The 17,971-nt window shown below is 39.0% G+C and overlaps 1 protein-coding gene across 2 annotated transcripts in view; it reads right to left on the reverse strand.

Moving 5' to 3' along the window:
* Positions 1-12,579: 12,579 nt before the first annotated feature.
* Positions 12,580-17,971, reverse strand: part of ITFG1 (integrin alpha FG-GAP repeat containing 1) — a 302,922-nt gene continuing 297,530 nt past the window's right edge. The window contains exons 17-18 of one of the 2 annotated variants that reach the window (XM_053582100.1): positions 15,838-15,955; positions 12,580-12,979 (exon numbers count right to left, since the gene is read on the reverse strand). In XM_053582100.1, the coding sequence (XP_053438075.1) occupies positions 12,920-12,979; positions 15,838-15,955 (178 nt within the window). In that variant the 3' untranslated portion in view covers positions 12,580-12,919. The remainder of the gene's footprint in view (positions 12,980-15,837; positions 15,956-17,971) is intronic. The other variant, XM_053582101.1, reaches the window with a different exon arrangement.

Below are 17,971 nucleotides of genomic sequence, written 5' to 3' on the forward strand. Positions count from 1 at the left end.
TGCTTATATGTTTGAGTTCTCTGTGAATTATGGTTATTAAACCTTTGTTGGATAAATAACCTGCAAATATCTTCTCCCATTCTGATGGCTGTTTGCTTGCTTTACTTACTGTGTTCTTGGCTGTGCAGAAGCTTTTTAGTTTGATCAAGTCCCAGTAGTGTATTTTTGAAGCTGCTTCAATTGCCTGGGTGGTCCTCCTCATAAAATACCCGCCCAGACCGATTTCTTCAAGGGTTCTCCCTGCACTCTCTTCTAGTATTTTTATAGTTTCATGTCTTAAGTTTAAATCTTTTATCCAGTGAGAGTCTATCTTAGTTAATGGTGAAAGGTGTGGGTCCAGTTTCAGTCTTCTACAGGTTGCCAGCCAGTTCACCCAGCACCATTTGTTAAATAGGGAGTCTTCCCTAATGAATGTTTTTAATTGGCTTGTCAAAGATCAAATAACGGTAAGTAGCTGGATTCATCTCTTGTTTCTCTATTCTGTTCCGGACATCTACTTCTCTGTTTTTGTGCCAGTACCATGCTGTTGTTATCACTATCGATTTATAGTATAGTCTGACATCTGGTAGCGTGATTCCTCCTGCTTTGTTTTTATTTCTGAGTAATGTCTTGGCTATTTGAGGTTTTTTCTGGTTCCATATAAAATGAAGTCTTATTTTTTCAAGATCTTTAAAGTATGACAGTGAAGCTTTAATAGGGATTGCGTTGAAATTATATATTGCTTTGGGTAGTATGGACATTTTAACCATGTCGATTCTTCCCAGCCATGAGCATGGTATGTTTTCCATTTGTTAACATTTTCAACTATTTCTTTTCTTAGAGTTTCATAGTTCTCTTTATAGAGATCTTTCACGTCCTTTGTTAGGTAAGCTCCCAAATATTTCATCTTCTTTGGCACTACTGTGAATGGCATAGAGTCCTTAACTGTTTTTTCAGCTTGACTATGGTTGGTATATATATTAAGGCTACTGACTTAAGAGTGTTGATTTGTAACCTGAGATGCTGCTGTATTCCTTGATCACTTCTAAGAGTTTTGTAGTAGAATCCCTGGTGTTTTCCAGATATACAATCATATCATCTGCGAAGAGCGAAAGTTTGATCTCTTCTGAGCTTATGTGAATACTCTTGATCGCCTTTTCTTCCCCAATTGCAATGGCTAAAACTTCCATTACAATGTTAAAGAGCAGTGGAGACAATGGGCAGCCTTGTCTGGTTCCTGATCTGAGTGGAAATGATTTCAATTTAACTCCATTCAATATGATATTGGCTGTGGGTTTGCTATAGATGACATCTATCAGTTTAAGAAATGTCCCTTCTATACCAATTTTCTTAAGTGTTCTGATCATGAAGGGATGCTGGATATTATCAAAAGCTTTTTATGCATCAATTGAGAAAATAATATGGTCTTTGTTTTTTAATTTGTTTATGTGCTGAATTATACTTACAGATTTACGTATATTGAACCAGCCTTGAGACCCTGGGATAAAACCAACTTGGTCATGATGTATAATTTGTTTGATGTGTTGCTGGATTCTGTTTGTTAGGATCTTGTTGAATATTTTTGCATCTGTATTCATTAGTGATATTGGTCTATAATTTTCTTGTTTGGTCTTTTCCTGGTTTGGGGATCAGGGTGATGTTTGCTTCATAGAATGTGTTGGTAGTCTTCCTTCTTTTTCTGCATTTTGAAACAGGCTGAGTAATATAGGTACTAATTCCTCTTCAAAGGTTTGGTAGAATTCTGACGTGAGGCCATCTGGTCCAGGGCTTTTCTTTTTAGGGAGGTTTTGTATGGTTGATGCTATTTCAGAACTTGATATAGGCCTGTTCAACATTTCCACTTGATTCTGGCTAAGTCTTGGAAGGTGATGTGCTTCCAAGTATTGGTCAGTTTCCTTCAGATTTTCATATTTCTGAGAAGAAAGTTTCTTGTAATATTCATTAAAGATTTTTTGAATTTCCGAGGAGTCTGTTGTTATTTCGTCTTTGTCGTTTCTGATTGATGAGGTTAGAGATTTTACTCTTTTTTTCCTGGTTAGGTTAGCCAAAGGTTTATCTATTTTATTGACCTTTTCAAAAAACCAACTTTTTGATTTATTGATCTGTTGTATAATTCTTTTGTTTTCAATTTCATTTAATTCTGCTCTGATTTTGGTTATTTCTTTTCTTCTACTGGGTTTTGGGTTGGAATAGTCTTCCTTTTCCAGTTGCTTGAGATGTCCCATTAAGTTATTAACTTCCTCTCTTTCTGTTGTCTTGAGGAAGGCTTGCAGTGCTATAAATTTCCCTCTTAGGATTGCCTTTGTGGTATCCCAGAGGTTCTCGTAATTCATGTCTTCATTGTCGTTTCGTTCCAAAGATTTGCCAATTTCCTTCTTAATCTCATCTCTGACCCAGCTATCATTCAGCATAAGGTTATTTAACTTCCATGTTTTTGTGTGAGTATGTGGATTCCTGTTGTTATTGAGCTCAACTTTTATTCCATGGTGGTCCGAGAAGATGCAAGGAATAATTTATATTACTTGAAATTTACTGAGGTTAGACTTGTGACCTAAGATGTGATCGATTTTGGAGTATGTTCCGTGGGCTGATGAGAAGTATGTGTATTCAGTTTTGTTGGGATGAAATGTTCTGTAGATGTCTGCTAAATCCAAATGTTGAACGGTTAGGTTTAAATCTAAAATTTCTTTCCTCAGCTTCTTATTGGAGGATCTATCCAACACTGCCAAAGGAGTGTTGAAATCTCTAACAATTATGGAGCTGGAGGAAATCAAGTTTCTCATGTCTGTTAGAGTTTCTCTTATAAATTGAGGTGAATTCTGGTTGGGTGCATAGATATTAATAATTGAAATATCATCAGATTGAGTATTAGCCTTAACAGATATGAAGTGACCCCCTTATCCTTCCTTACTTTTGTTGGTTTAAAGCCTATTGTATCTGCAAATAAAATTGTAACACTTGCTTTTTTCTGATTACCATTTGCCTGAAATATGGATGACCATCCTTTCACCCTGAGTCTATATTTGTTTTTTAAGGTAAGATGTGACTCTTGTATGCAACAAATATCTGGCCTGAGTTTTTGTATCCAGTCTGCTAACCTATGCCTCTTTAGAGGACAGTTTAAGCCATTCACATTAATGGAGAATATTGATAAGTCTGGTAAAATTTTGTGTATTGAGTTTTTCAAAAGTCCAGTGGACATTTTTAATCCTTTCGCCAGTGTGGAAGTTGGAGTTTCATCAAAAGTTTCTGAGTGAGTTTACTTTTGTGGTAGAGGGTTGGATTGGTTGTTATGGAAGATAGGTCTGAGAATATCCTGAAGAGCTGGTTTGGTTATGGCAAATTTCTTCAACATATGAATGTCATTAAAGTATTTAATTTCTCCATCATAAATGAAACTCAGTTTAGCTGGATACAGGATCCAGGGTTGAAAGTTATTTAGTTTTAGGAGATTAAAAGTCGATGACCACTCTCTTCTGGCTTGAAAAGTTTCAGCAGAGAGATCTTAAGTCATTCTAATATTCTTCCCTTTGTAGGTAATGGCTTTCTTTTGGCTGGCTGCTTTGAGAATTTTCTCCTTCATATTAACTTTAGTGAAGTTAATTATGATATGCCTGGGTGATGGCTTATTGGGATTGAGTCATGCTGGGGTTCTGAAACTGTCTGCTATCTGAATTTCAGAATCTCTAGGCATGTCTGGAAAATTCTCTTTCATAATTTCATGGAGAAGTGCCTCTGTGCCTAGCGAGGCCACTTCATCACTTTCAGGGATTCCAGTGAGGTGGATATTAGCCTTCTTTCAATTATCCCCAAAGCTCTCTGAGAGAATGATCCTTTTTTGCTCTCCGTTTCTCTTCCTCTTTGAGAGTTTGGGAGCATTCAAAGGCTTTGTCTTCAAAGTCAGAAATCCTTTCTTCTGCTTGCTCCACTCTGTTACTGAGGGATTCTAGTGTATTTTTCAGATCTTTGAGGGCTTTAAATTCTTGCTTTAGTGTGTCAAAATCTTTGGTGGTTTTGTCTTTAAATTCGTTAAATTCTTGAGACAACTTTTGAATTTCTCCTTGAATTTCTAAATCCGACATTTGAATTGCTGCTCGAATTTCTAATTCCAGATTTTCCTCATTTTTATTAATCTTGTTTGCAATTCAAAATCTGAATTCAATTTCTGACATCTTGGCCAGCTGTTTATGAATGGGATCTTCAGTTACATCTGCCATATCTTTCCTTGGGGGTGAGGGAGTTGATCTATTCTGGTTATTCATATTACCAGTGTTTTTCCACTGATTCAGCCACATGATTGTTTTACACCATTTGATTTTTCCCCTGGAGCTTTGTCTAGGACCCGTACAGTGCTATGGCCTGAGAAACTGGCAACCTGTTTGGTGTGGTGGGGCTAAGTGGTTCTGTCTTGTTTGTAGCTGGTTTATGTTCAACGGTATTGAAACAGTTACTCTGGGTTGAAGTCTCATCTGTGTAGAAATACCAGCAATTAAGTCACCCCGCCCCCCACAGGCAACAATTGGAAAAGGAAAATCAAACCTTCCTACAACTACACAACCAAGGCACCACCTGAATAGTCCTCAGGCGATTGGCTCAGTTCAAAAGGTCCAAATCAGTTGTCTCAGTCAGTACTTGTCTCAGGTGGGAGAGTTTAAAAGGTCTCTGGCAACTGGATCACAGGGGTCTGGTCACTACTCTGATATGGCTCGCTCCATTGCTGCGCGGAGTCAGGAGGAGCCACCCAGCAAATAGGTCAGTCTGGGAATGTTCATGCCTCCTTCCCCACTTTGCACCTCTGTCACACCCAGTCACTGATAGCCCCACAGTTGGCTGACCCAGTTTCCTGTAGTGAACGGATATTCCAAGGGTTTGCACCTGCCTGAATCACAAGGAAATCTATTTCTGCTCAGCCAGGCCACTGTGCTCTGCCTCTATCTAGCAGGGGGAGGTGAGGCCTGACAACCTCGGGCACTTGATGGAGGCTGGGGCGTGTTCACTCAGTTCTAGCCCCGCCCCTGCTAGATGTTACTGACAGAATAGAACAGAACAACTTTGCAGGAATTTGTTTCTGTCCCTGTTAAATTCCTCTGCAGAAGAGAAGCTGTTTTGAGTTCCCAGAGCCTGCACCTCAGGCCCTGTCTTTGCTTCTGCAGGTTTGTATTCGGTTACCTGTCAGTTCTAGCCTCCTGTCTTCCTTTGTCTATAGGCTGATGATCCCCTGAGGGCCGGGTGCATCTTAGGTTCAGTAAAGTGGTCCTCTGGGTCAGCCCCACCCTGGGAACTTGCCGGCTCTGTGCATGTGTTTCCAGTCCCTACGCTCTAGCCTGGCTGGTACCACCTCAGCAAACCCTTTACTCACGGGGCCTGTGTTTCCGTCCCAGATCTGTTCCATGGTGTTTGCCACCTGAGTAGATGCCCGGCCTCCTCTGGTGTGGAGGAGACGGGGTGTGGCTTCAGAATATCCGGGAGTGAGCCCTATTGTTGCCAAAAATGGCTGCTGCTCTGCGCCTTGGGGCACCACCGCTCCGGTGTGGTTCCCTCTCAGCCGACCATCCTCTCTTCACTCCTGTGCCCAAGAGTCAGCACTGACCAGCTGCAGTTTAAGCCCTGTCCACACCCCTCGAGAAATCACCCAAGAATCTGGACTCCTTGGGGACAGGCCTCCAGACCTCAGTGGAGGGGAGTGCTGGGAGCTCAGAGTTGTAGGTAGAGAATATATACAGTTTTATGCCTGGCAGGAGAACACCGTGGCACCCTAGTAGGGGAGGTATGTCCAGTTTTTAGAGGGTCTCTCCCGTGGAGTGTAGTGGGAGGACCTTTGAACTCTGCTCATTTGTTTGTGGGGCACTCCGAGCCATTCTCATGGGAGAGGGGACTCCTGTCCGCTTGGTGATGGATTTTGTACCTTTTGTTTGTATCCTTGGGGGTCACAGGTCACCTCAGCAGGGTTGATGTGCATTCTTCAACCTTTTCTCTTGGTGCAGCTGAAATCCACCAGGTTACTTGCTAAATTTCTGTCCTTAACTCTCCTTCTGGATGGGAGCCTCTGTGGAAAGCTGGCTTCAGTCAGCCATCTTGTCTCTCCCTGAGAGTTATGTATTTGAATTATTATTTTCTTGGAAGACTGGTAGCACCCAGTCTCTTTCCAGATCAGGTGGCAGTTCCTGTGTGATTGAGGATTCTGCTGCCATTGCACTTTGCCCAGTCTTCCAGCCATAGTCTCTTGAAGTCCTCATGGAATTACTCCTATATTTGATTTTTCTCTGACCAAGTCTCATATAGCACTTGAATTGTGTTGCATGGTATCAATTTATTAGAATAAATCATTTTTAAAAATGAATTATTTTATCAATGTTTATATACTTAACAGATTTTTGTTATCTCTCTGTTTTGCTATAGTTTGGGAGTGCTAACATTTTATTAAACGATTATAGCCTAGGAAGAGTTTATGTTTAAAGATTGTTATTTGCTCAATGTTTGTGTGCCCTTAAAGTTCATATGTTGAAGCCCTAACCTGCTGTGTGGCTGTATTTGGAGAGGAGATCTTCTAAGGAAGTCATTAAGGTCACGTGAGGTCATAAGGATGGGGCCCTGATAGAATTAATGTCCTTGTAAGAGTAGAGCCTGAGGAGCTTGCTCTCTTTCTTTGTAAATAGGCACCAAGGAAAGGCCATTACAGGCAGGTTGCTGTCTACAAGCTAGGAAAAGAGCCCTCATCAGAAACTTAATTGGCCGGTCTTACAGTCTCCAGAGCTATGAGTAAAGACATCTGTCGTTTAAGCCACCAAGCCTGGTATTTTGTTGTGGCAGCCCAAGCCAGCTAATACAGAGATATAAGTATAGAAGAATTTAGAAATAACCAAACTTTTATGTAAAGAAAATCTATTTGTAATAAAATACAGGTCTCAAACAGCTTTACTTACATAGGCAGATATGGCTACAATAATGGTTAAACTTAGTGAAAAACAAAATTAGATTCTCAATTTGTATTATAAACAATAAAGACTTCCTTGTTTATTACACAACTGTGGAATGTTTTTAGGGAAGGAAGAGGAAAATTATAATTTTTTAATGCACTGTATTAGTTTGCTTAGGATGCTGAGACAGAATACTATTGACTGGGTGGCTTAAACAGAAATTTAGTTTCTCACATTTAAGAGGTTGGCTGGTTTTTGATGAGGCTTCTTTCCTGGCTTGCAGACTACCACTTTCTCACTGCCTTTTGGTGCGGACTCTTGGTGTCTCTTCCATTTCTTATATAAGGACACCAATTCTATTGGGTTAGGACCCCACTCTTATGACCTCATGTAACGTCACTTTAATCTCATTAAAGGCCCTGTCTACAAATACAGTCCCATGGGGAGCTGGGATTTCAACACATGAATCTGTGGAGGAAACAATTCAGACCATAAAATGCATGCACCAAAATTGTTCCTGTGCGAATGATACTGAAAACAAGGGGCCTCCAGGGAGTCAAAATAGTTCTTTTAGTAACACTATCTCCTAAACTTCTGAACTTCTGATTAGGGTAGGATTTTAAGAAATACTGCCTTAGCTGGGCATGGTGGCTCATGCCTGTAACCCTAGTAGGCTAGGAGGCAGAGGTGGGAGGATTGCTTGTGGTCAGGAGACTGAGGTTGCAGGGAACTGTGATGATGCCACTGTACTCTACCCAGGGTGACAAAGCAAGACTCTGCCTCTGCCTCAAAAAAAAAAAAAAAAAAAGAAAGTATTGGTCCTCTATTGATACCTTTGGGAATAATAGAAGCAAAAGTGAAAAAATAAACTTAAAACAATTGCCTCCTTGGTGGCACCTGTGGTTCAGTGAGTAGGGTACCAGCCCCATATACCAAGGGTGGCAGGTTCCAACCCAGCCCCAGCCAAACTGCAACAAAAGAAATAGCTGGGCATTGTGGTGGTTACCTGTAGTCACAGCTACTCGGGAGGCTGAGGCAAGAGAATCGCCTAAGCCCAAGAGCTAGAGGTTTCTATGAGCTGTGATGCCATGGCACTCTACTGAGGGCAACAAAGTGAGACTCTGTCTCAAAAAAAAAAAAAATTGCCTCCTTTCAGCTTTACCAGGAAAATTTCAAATTGTCAAAAAAATTTCTGGTCATCAGTTACTTTCATTTGATAGTGAAAAACTAAGAAAGGCCATAATTAGTCATCTGCTGCATAACGACGTTTTGGTCAGAGATGGATGGGGGAGGGTCCCATGAGACCATGGAGTCCCATGAGAGTCCAACACCACATATTTGCCATATCTTTTCTGTGCTTAGTTTTAGATGCACAAATATGTACCGTGTGCTGGGGCTGCTTGCAGTTTTCTGCACCGTAGCATGCTGTCCAGGTTGGCAGCCCAGGAGCAAAGGCCAACAGAGCATATCCTTGTTATTAAGGGATGCATGTTGTATATTTCTTAAAGTTGCTAACAAATAGGGGATCTTTTTCTTAAAAGCCAAATCTCATTTGAAAGGAGATTGTTTACTTCATGCTTAAACCTATTTACTACAAATGCTAGTTTATTGGTGCAATATGAAACCATAGTTTTAAAGTGCAAAATTCTTACTATAGTTAATTGGAAATGTTTGCTAGATATAAAAATTTCTTACAAGTTCATCTTATGGGCTAATGAACTGTGAATATCTATGCTGGTTGATATATGTGTGATTAGAATGCATATATATAACTATATACCAGTACTATTCAATTCTCATATTTGTAAGAAAGGTAAATCGAAATTATCGCAGTATTAATAACAAATCTCAAACTATTTTTGTGCGCGAACTATGTCATCTAAGATTTGTAATGAAACTCCTATTTATAGACATAATCTATAAAAAGATCTTTGGAGAAGTTTACAGGATTTTTAAATTGTGAAATATAATACATAATCAGAAAAGTACTTAAAAGTACAGAAAGTACTTAAAATATGTGTAGGAAGTTTAATTATAAATACTACCCCCATTAAAAAGTAAAACATCGCCTGTACTCGAAGCTGAGTGCCTCTGCCTGATCATAACCTCTCAGTTCCCTGGAGTGCAGAACTATTCTGGCTTCTATCATATCCTATCATTTCTTTATAGTTTTCTTCCTATAGCTGCATCCTTAGACAATATAGTTTAATTTTTCCTATTTCTGAACTTTGTATTTGTGAATAGAATGATGCTGAATTTATGCTTCTGTGTTTTGCTTTTTGACTTTATGAATTTGTGTTTTTGTGTGCAACTGCAAATGTCATGGCTTTTATAAGTATTTATAATTATATGTTTTGGTATGTTATTTAATTATGTAATAACCCATTAGATGGAGGTTTAGGAAGTTGATAGCTTTGGGCCATTGAGGACATAGTTGCTGTGAACATTTTTGTACCTATATCCTGGTGTACATGTGTGAGAATGTACGTGTGTAGAATTGGTGTGTGCATTTATAATATGCACATCTTCAGTCTAATAAGCAAAACTAAAAGCAACCATTGCCTATACTTTTTTTTAAAATTGGTTTCTTGAAAGTATGTAAGACTTCTGTCTGCTGCACATCCATACAAATGTGTGGTTATTGCCAGCCAGTAATACTGTCGGTCTTTTTGCCCAATTTTTTTATTGGGCTTTCTTTTTAAATCATTTTGTAGAATTCCTATATTTTGGATACAATCATTTATACTGTTCCTCATTCTTGGCAGCATTTTGAATTGTCATTACTGTTTTATCCATGAAAGCCTGATTTGTGTCTAAGAGGCGAGTGGCTCTCTTCCTGGCTTCAACGCCCCTGGGGGCTAATGTCAAGCCTCTTTCATGCGCTTAGTCACCAGCCCTGTAATCTCTTTGGTTAAGTGTCTGTTCAAGCTCTTGCCCACTCACATTGCCTCCTACACATTTGGCATGTTGTGTTTTTTATTTTCATTTGGTTCAAAATATTTCAAAATTTCCTTTGGGACATCCTCTTTGACTCTGTGTTAATTTCCAAATATTTGAGTATTTTCCAGGTATTTTTCTAGTTTTACTCTATTATAGTCTGAGACTCTGCTTTGTATTTCTATCCTTTTAGAATTGGCAGGGTTCATTTTATGGACCAGAATATGGTCTGTCTTGGTGAGCGTTGCATGAGCACTTGAAGACTGCATTTTGCTGCTGTTGGTCAGAGTGTTATGTAAACATCCACAGGTTGGGTTGGTTGATAGTGCTTTTCAGTGTATTTCTAAGCTTTCTGATTTTCTGCCTAGTTTTTCTTTCAGTTAGAGCAGCGGTTCTCAATCTGTGGGTCGTGACGCCTTTTAACTGTATTAAAGGTTGATGGCAGTAGGAAGGTTGAGAACCAGTGAGTTAGAGGAATGTTGATGTTTCCAGCTTCCATTGTGGATTTGTCTATTTTCTTTTAGATCTGTCAGTTTTTATATATTTAGTTTATGAACATTTAGGATTTTTATGTCAGGAAGGGGGGTGATCTTGGGTGAGTCTGCTGTCGTCAGATGAGGTGGATAAATGGATATTGATGGCACTCTCAGGAGTTAGATGGGGGTCTTGAGGCCACATCACAATGTCCACCAGAAGTACTCGGGCTTTCTGATGTTTTTTTTTTTTAGTATGCTTTGGTAATATTTCCTGGTCTATTTTGTATACACTTTCAAATTCATTGGTATATAATTATTCTTAAAGTCTTCCTATTTTAATGTATACATTACCTGTAGTTACATATTTATTTCTTCTATTGGTTGTTTGTGCTTGTTTTCTTTTTCTTGAAGCCTGAACCCAGTGGTTCATGAGTGTGGGGAATGGGCCTAGCTTTTTATGCCACCCTGGCACAGGTGTCCCTGGCACAGGTGTGGATTGTATTTATCTGACCTCATCATCTTGTTCTCTTCCACTACAGTATTCAAAATTAATGTTACGTAAAAGTTGTTACTGATTTTCAATGCTATGACACATTTTTTATTGCTGATCCTTAAAAAAGGTTATATTTGGAAATACAGAAATATTAATGTCACTATTTATATTTTTAATTATCAGTAACACTTTGTCTTTTAACATTATTCCTTATAGACCCTGACTGCATGTGAGTGTTAAGACTCATGCTCTATCAATCTATAGATACTAAGCCTGGTTGTCTTTGGGAAAACGTGGAACAGTAGATAACTGGTTAGAGAATTTAACTGAATATTACAGTCAGAGGAGTCCCGTCTTGCCCCTGACCTATAAAGAGACAATTGGCAAATCACCTGTCTCAGTCTCAGTTGAGATAAATGATTTATATCTTATAACCTCTAAGGCTTTTTTATGCTCCAAAATAATTATTTAAAAATGCAACCAAGGGCAGCGCCTGTGGCTCAGTGAGTAGGATGCCAGCCCCATATGCCGAGGGTGGCAGGTTCAAACCCAGCCCCAGCCAAACTGCAACAACAAAAAAATAGCCGGGTGTTGTGGCGGGCGCCTGTAGTCCCAGCTGCTTGGGAGGCTGAGGCAAGAGAATCGCGTAAGCCCAAGAGTTAGAGGTTGCTGTGAGCCATGTGACGTCATGGCACCCTATCCGAGGATGGTACAGTGAGACTCTTGTCTCTACAAAAAAAAAAAAAAAAAAGCAACCAAAATACTTTGTTTCAATAAGGGATATTTATTAAGAAGACATATTAACATGCTTAGATACAAAGTAAAAACACATGCCACTCTCAGTGAACTGTACAGAAAAAAATAACATGAAGAACAAAACTGTTTTCAGAGAAATTTTTGTGTTTTCTAGCCATCAACACCCATTTGCATATTAGAAAATTATTAGCATTGATATATAAATTTCCCCCCAGTCTCAGATTTAAGCCTTTCTCAAGCAAGTTTTGCAACATGAAGTTCACAATATAAAATTTGCATTGAGTTCTGAATGTAAATTATAGACTTCTTCAAGCCTTTGAGAATAGAAATGTGATTAAAGATTTGCATTTCCAGATGCTGTCTACAGCAGTTTCCTTTCAAGAAATCAAATGGTCTTCTTTATCACATGATAAGGATCAGTTTTCAAATGAAAAATTTTAGGACACATTAATTCTTGAAGAGTACTATTATATAATACAATTTTTAGTTAATATGAGCAAGTAATCTTTATATAAGATGTCAATCACCAGGAATTTGATTTCATGCCTGAAAATGAAATTCTGTTGAGTCTATATATTCTGATAATTAGTTGCAAAAGTCTAATAAAATCATCTGAAAATATTAATGAATGCTACCACTCACTGAGCACTTACTCTGTGCTAGGTTCCAAGCTGAGCACTTTACATGAGTCCTCCCATTTAATGTTTACAATAACTCAAGTGTATCAGCCCTGTTGTATAAATAAGAGAAATGAGGCTTGCAGAGATTAAGCAATAGTCGAGTTCAAATACTAACTTTGTATGTGGTGGAACCAGGAGTTTAAGGCAAGTCTGCCTTACTGAGATGCCATAGTATCTAATCACTATATTGTGTGTTGTTAGTGAGAGATCCTGACCTGCTGTGATGAAGGTGAACATTTTAATAACTCTGAGATACATTTGCTAAAGTATAATTTGCATTGTTAGAATAAGAAGACCAATTCGAGTGGAACACAAAATTGCTGCTTACTTAAATATTTTTATTTACACGTCTTTTTCCATCATCATTACTCTAATAAGATTATAAATACATAAACTTCGGAGTACATGCAATACATTCCACAAAGGAACAAAAATGTACATTACTGGATAGAGAACAAAATTTTTGTATACAAAGCGCTTACAAAAAAAAGACCTTGTGACACATTCCGACCATATTTATTTGAATACTTTCCAATAATCACCAAGGGATGCATCATTTATAAATAATACTCAAACTTCCCTATTTTCTTCTATAAGCCAGAATTTAGCTTTCCATTAATCAAGTGACCAGCCATTCCATCATGTGATAATGAAGGCAGGTCACATAGCATCAAAATGAAACCGGTGGGCTTCCTGTCGTTTTTCTCTGTCATCTGCTTTCTGAAAAAGAAATCGAGACTAGTTTATAAATGACAGGAAAATGCTTAAAGATTCATTTCAAGTATTTAAAAATACCCCTTAGCAATTATAGATAAGAGGTGTGAATGCAATAATCATATGAAATATTTTTGTAGTTTACAGTAGCTATTTTATCATTAATGATCTAATTGGATTTAAAAACCAATAAGAAATGATTCCTGAATATTTGTCCTGTTATTTAGATTCTGTAAGGATAGAATAAACTATTGCATTTTTCTCCTGTTCTTAACACTGATGTTAATAAATGAATGTAGACTAATTAGAGTACATTAATTATTCTTCGGTAAACCTACTATTTAGCAGGTATTTACTGACCCGCTGCTCCCAGGCAAGGTGCTGTGTTTGGTATTTTAAAGGTTAAACACTCCCTCACTTTTGAACCTTTCTCCTCTAGGCACTTTGAGCCCAGAAAGAAAAAAGCAAAAACAAACTGTATGAATTTACTTGAAGATGAAAAGTGAAAAGTGTTACCAGCAGTCTGAGAGAGGTGAGGAAAAGGAAAGCTTTGAAAAGACAGCATTTATAAAAGTGAGGGGAGGGCAGGCATGGGCAGTGCGGAAGGGGCTTGGATACGGAATGGGGCTGGGAAGGTGTCCTGCAGAGTCCCATGACGTCAGGTGGTGGCCGAGGAAGGAGCCTCCACATGGGACTGTGGGTTCTGAGCGAGGGGTGACCTTCCTAAGGGGAACTTGATGACGAGTGATGAGTGGAGGGCGAGGGAGAGGACGGGGTCACAGAGACCAAGTGGGATATAAAGGAAGGGCGGAACTGAACGCAGCCTTGTCCAACCTCTGGCCCGGGAGCCGCGCGTTAATTTGTGAGGACTGTTTTTGCTGTGGTGTCGGATATCACAAAACACGCACAGACCTTTTTTTTTAAAATTTTTTAAATTTCTGATTAGCTTTCATGAGTGTTTGTGTATTTAATATGTGGCCCGAAACAATTTTTATTCTTCCCATGTGTGGCTGAGGGAAGAAAAAGTGTTGGACGCCCCTGCTAGAGAGTGTTGAGAGTTGGGGATATTAGAGATAACAGAGGAAGCTATGATTTTAGATGAAATTGGCAGGGAAAATGTGGAAAGAGGCCTAGGGCTGAGGCTGTGGAAAGCCCGCCTTGGAGAAATGGCGGGAAGGCGGGAAGGCGCAGGCGGCCAGACCTGAGCGAGAGGCTCCGCCCTCGGCGGCCACGCGCGCGGCAAACGCACTCGCGTTACGTAACCAGGTGGTGTGAGAACTAAATGAGATTAATTTCCTCTCCTTAATAGGTCGAGACCTGAGTCATATTCTGGGCTATGTTCTGACAATTCTTGACAGAAGTATGATCTTACTCATAAGTTGCAATCTTAAAGCTAATCGAATGTGTAACTTTAGAAAGAGTGATTTCTTTTGAGAAAAACCTGTGAACTTTCTTTTTCTTTCCTTTTTTTTGTCTTAGGCAAGCATGAAACGAAGTTCACTGAGGAAGGTAAGATAGGCTTACAGAGTGAGAAAAAACAGAGCCGGGTATGTTTGCACAGGCAACGAATGGGCCTCCATTGCCTGGGCAAGTAGGCAAAGAGGCTTTTTTTTCCTCAAGAGATAGTTCTTGTCCTGTTTCCTTGGTAGAGTGCAGTGACACAGTCATAGCTCACTGCAGCGGCAAACTCCTGGGCTCCACTGATCTTCCTGCTTTAGCCTCCTAAATAGTGAGGGGTGTAGGCATGCACTACCATGCTCAGCTAATTGAAAATGTTTTGGGGGTTTTGCTATGTTGCCCAGGCTGGTCTTAGAACTCCTGGTGTCAAGCAATCCTCCCAACTGGGCTCCCCACAGTGCTACGATAACAGGCATGAACCACTGTGCACGACCAACTCATAAACATTTATGAAACAATTAACATGTTCTCCTTTTCATGAGTTAGGAAAGCAGCTAGGATAAAATAGGTAGTAATTTTATTACAGTTACCAAAAAATGACTATGGTGGGCATGACAATCCAAAGACAGTAGGTGAAAAAAAAAAAGAGAAACATCTTTACTTTATGGCACAGAAAATCCTTCTAAAGAGCATTACTGGAGCCTGCAAGTCATGTGTTTAATAGATATTCATAAACAAATAGAAATTAGCTTTTTCAGTTTATATCTAAACTGCTAATAAATTTATGATGATATCATCTTTTTTTTCACAGCTGTAATGCATGAAACTATTGGGAGTTGTGTTTTCAATTATTATTTAGAGTGTTAGACTAAGAAAAAGAAATCAGTTTAGTTTAATGTAAAGAATACTTGATGTTAGTAGATGTAAAAGATGTTTACTGCGTTAGTTGTTCTTTCCACCTATATCCTGAGAAAATCATTTAACTCTAATTCTTTAAAAGAGATAGCTGTGGGCGGTTCCGGTAGCTCAGTCGGTAGGGTGCCGGCCCCATATACCGAGGGTGGCGGGTTCAAACCCGGCCCCAGCCAAACTGCAACCAAAAAATGGCCGGGCGTTGTGGCGGGCGCCTGTAGTCCCAGCTACTTGGGAGGCTGAGGCAAGAGAATCGCGTAAGCCCAAGAGTTAGAGGTTGCTGTGAGCCGTGTGACGCCACGGCACTCTACCCGAGGGCCATAAAGTGAGACTCTGTCTCTACAAAAAAAAAAAAGCTGTTAATCCTGGCAAAAGAAGGGAACGTGGACTCATTTAAAAAAACAATTATTTTTCAGGCCATTATGAAATTATTTCCAGTGGAGTTTTTCTATATGCCTGATAATTTTGGGGTAGTCAAAAATCATTGGTTCTAAATTAAATTTAAATTTGATTTTAAATTAACTGAAGTTAATGTTTCATTTAAATGAACAAACCTTTTCCTGCCAATGTAAAATGCCGATTATCGCCAAGATGAAAACACAGACGCCGATGAGAGCTATAGCTGTGAGCAGAACAATGTTACTTGGTGTAAGGTACAGTTTGGCGCTCCAGCTACAGATAAAGACAGAAGAATTAAAATGATGAGACCAAGAAGCAAAATAGCTTATTAATTAATGAGTCAATTCATTCATTAATCATTCACTCATTTATCCATTCATTTAAATAAAACAAAAGCAATTAAATTTAGATAGTGCTAAGAATATTGATGATCTTACAGAGTTTATATGTATATTTTTTTGTAGAGACAGAGTCTCACTTTATTGCCCTTGGTAGAGTGCTGTGCCATCACAGCTCACAGCAACCTCCAGCTCCTGGGCTTAGGCTATTCTCTTGTCTCAGCCTCCCCAGTAGCTGGGACCACAGGCGCCCGCCAGAACAGCCCGACTTTTTTGTTGCAGTTTGGCCGGGGCCGGGTTTGAACCCATCACCCTTGGTATATGGGGTCGGCGCCCTACTCACTGAGCCACAGGTGCCGCCCTACAGAGTTTATATTTTACTCAGAGAACTGAAATAGAATTTTTTATGAGATATTTCAGTATGTCCCTATTTCTAAGTTTGATGTTATGAGAATTATTATTAATTAAATGTATCAATCTTAGACATCTTTTTTATATCTTGATTTACCTCCTGAATTGGAAACCTTGGACTCTAAGGCTGGCCACATGAACCCATAAGCCTTCTATAACTTCTAATTTTTGATCCCCGTCCACATATGTAGTATGACCAACTAAAACATAATTTTTTTTCATATAGATGACTTGTGTAAAACTCCTACCATTTCTTACTATAATGATATTTATTAATATGTTGAGATTCCTCAGAAAATCACCTTTAATACCTTACTGTTAAAGGCAATGTACAGACTAATGGTCTTTAGCCCAAACAGAATTAGCTTTTCCTTTTACAACAGTTCATACAATACAGCACTTGCAACCCCCAAGGAGCTTAATAACAAAGTCTGTATCCCTAACACTGCAGGTTATTACACAAATACAACTTTTCTTTCTTAGCTATATCTTTAGATAATAGATATATTACACAAATACCACTTTTCTTTCTTATCTATATCTTTAGATAACAGACATATTTTCACCTTAAAAGTTTAATAAAGGTGAGGTTGCTCTGGTATATAGCAAGTAGCTATGGATTTGTGCTGGGATAATTAAAATTTATTGATCTGTAAGTTAGCCTCTAGTCAATCTCAAAATATACTTCAAACTAAAATCAATTGGGTTTTTATGTACATAAATTTGGAGAGAATTTTTCTTTGGAAAGAGCAAAAGAAACATGTAAAATGTTAAGATTATGGAAGAAAGATATTGCAGAACATTCCAGAAATTCAGAAAAGTAAGTAAACCTCTAAGAAAACAATGTTAGTAAGTTGATGTTAGCTATTCTCAGTATCTTACTCAGACTTACAAAACCCCCTAGTTCTTTCATGAGATGTTTTTGGTAGTTTTACTTTTAAAACAGACTTAAAACAAATCAGGAACTCATAGGAATTTTGGTTAAAAAAAAAAAAGTAGGACAAAAAGCAAATCCCCAGTGGCCTACTCAAAGCCAGCCCCACGGACTGGCTTCCTGCAGATCCTTTCAGAGATACTGTGTATATGGAACATGGGGCCTGGGGCTCTGTGACCCTGATCCAGTGGGCACTCTGCAAAGGCTTCTCTGCGCTTGGCTGCTTTTTCTTCTTTATTTGCCTGCCACTCCATTTTAGGAGATTGTTCTACATCCGCAGCAATAAAAAAAACAAAGTCATGCACTCTATGTGATCATGGTCCACATTTTCTAGTTTTGGTACATACTTCATGTATAGAAAACTAACAAACACACAATACAGGCTTATTTTTAAAAATCTGAGCTAGGACTATAACTGTTTGTGGTGATGTTTTCTTATTCCAAGCATAATGCTGTGATGAAGTTTATTGTCCTGGGCAGTTTGGTTCTAAGGCCCATAAATATACCATAAAATATACCAGGGGTGTGTTGATAAAGTGGCTCACGGGGGGTGGGGTGGGGGCATCAGGGATGCCTGATTTAACGTACTTGCCAATTTTCATGGAG

The sequence above is a fragment of the Nycticebus coucang genome, chromosome 2, assembly GCF_027406575.1.
Source record: "Nycticebus coucang isolate mNycCou1 chromosome 2, mNycCou1.pri, whole genome shotgun sequence".
Taxonomy (NCBI): Eukaryota; Metazoa; Chordata; class Mammalia; order Primates; family Lorisidae; genus Nycticebus; species Nycticebus coucang.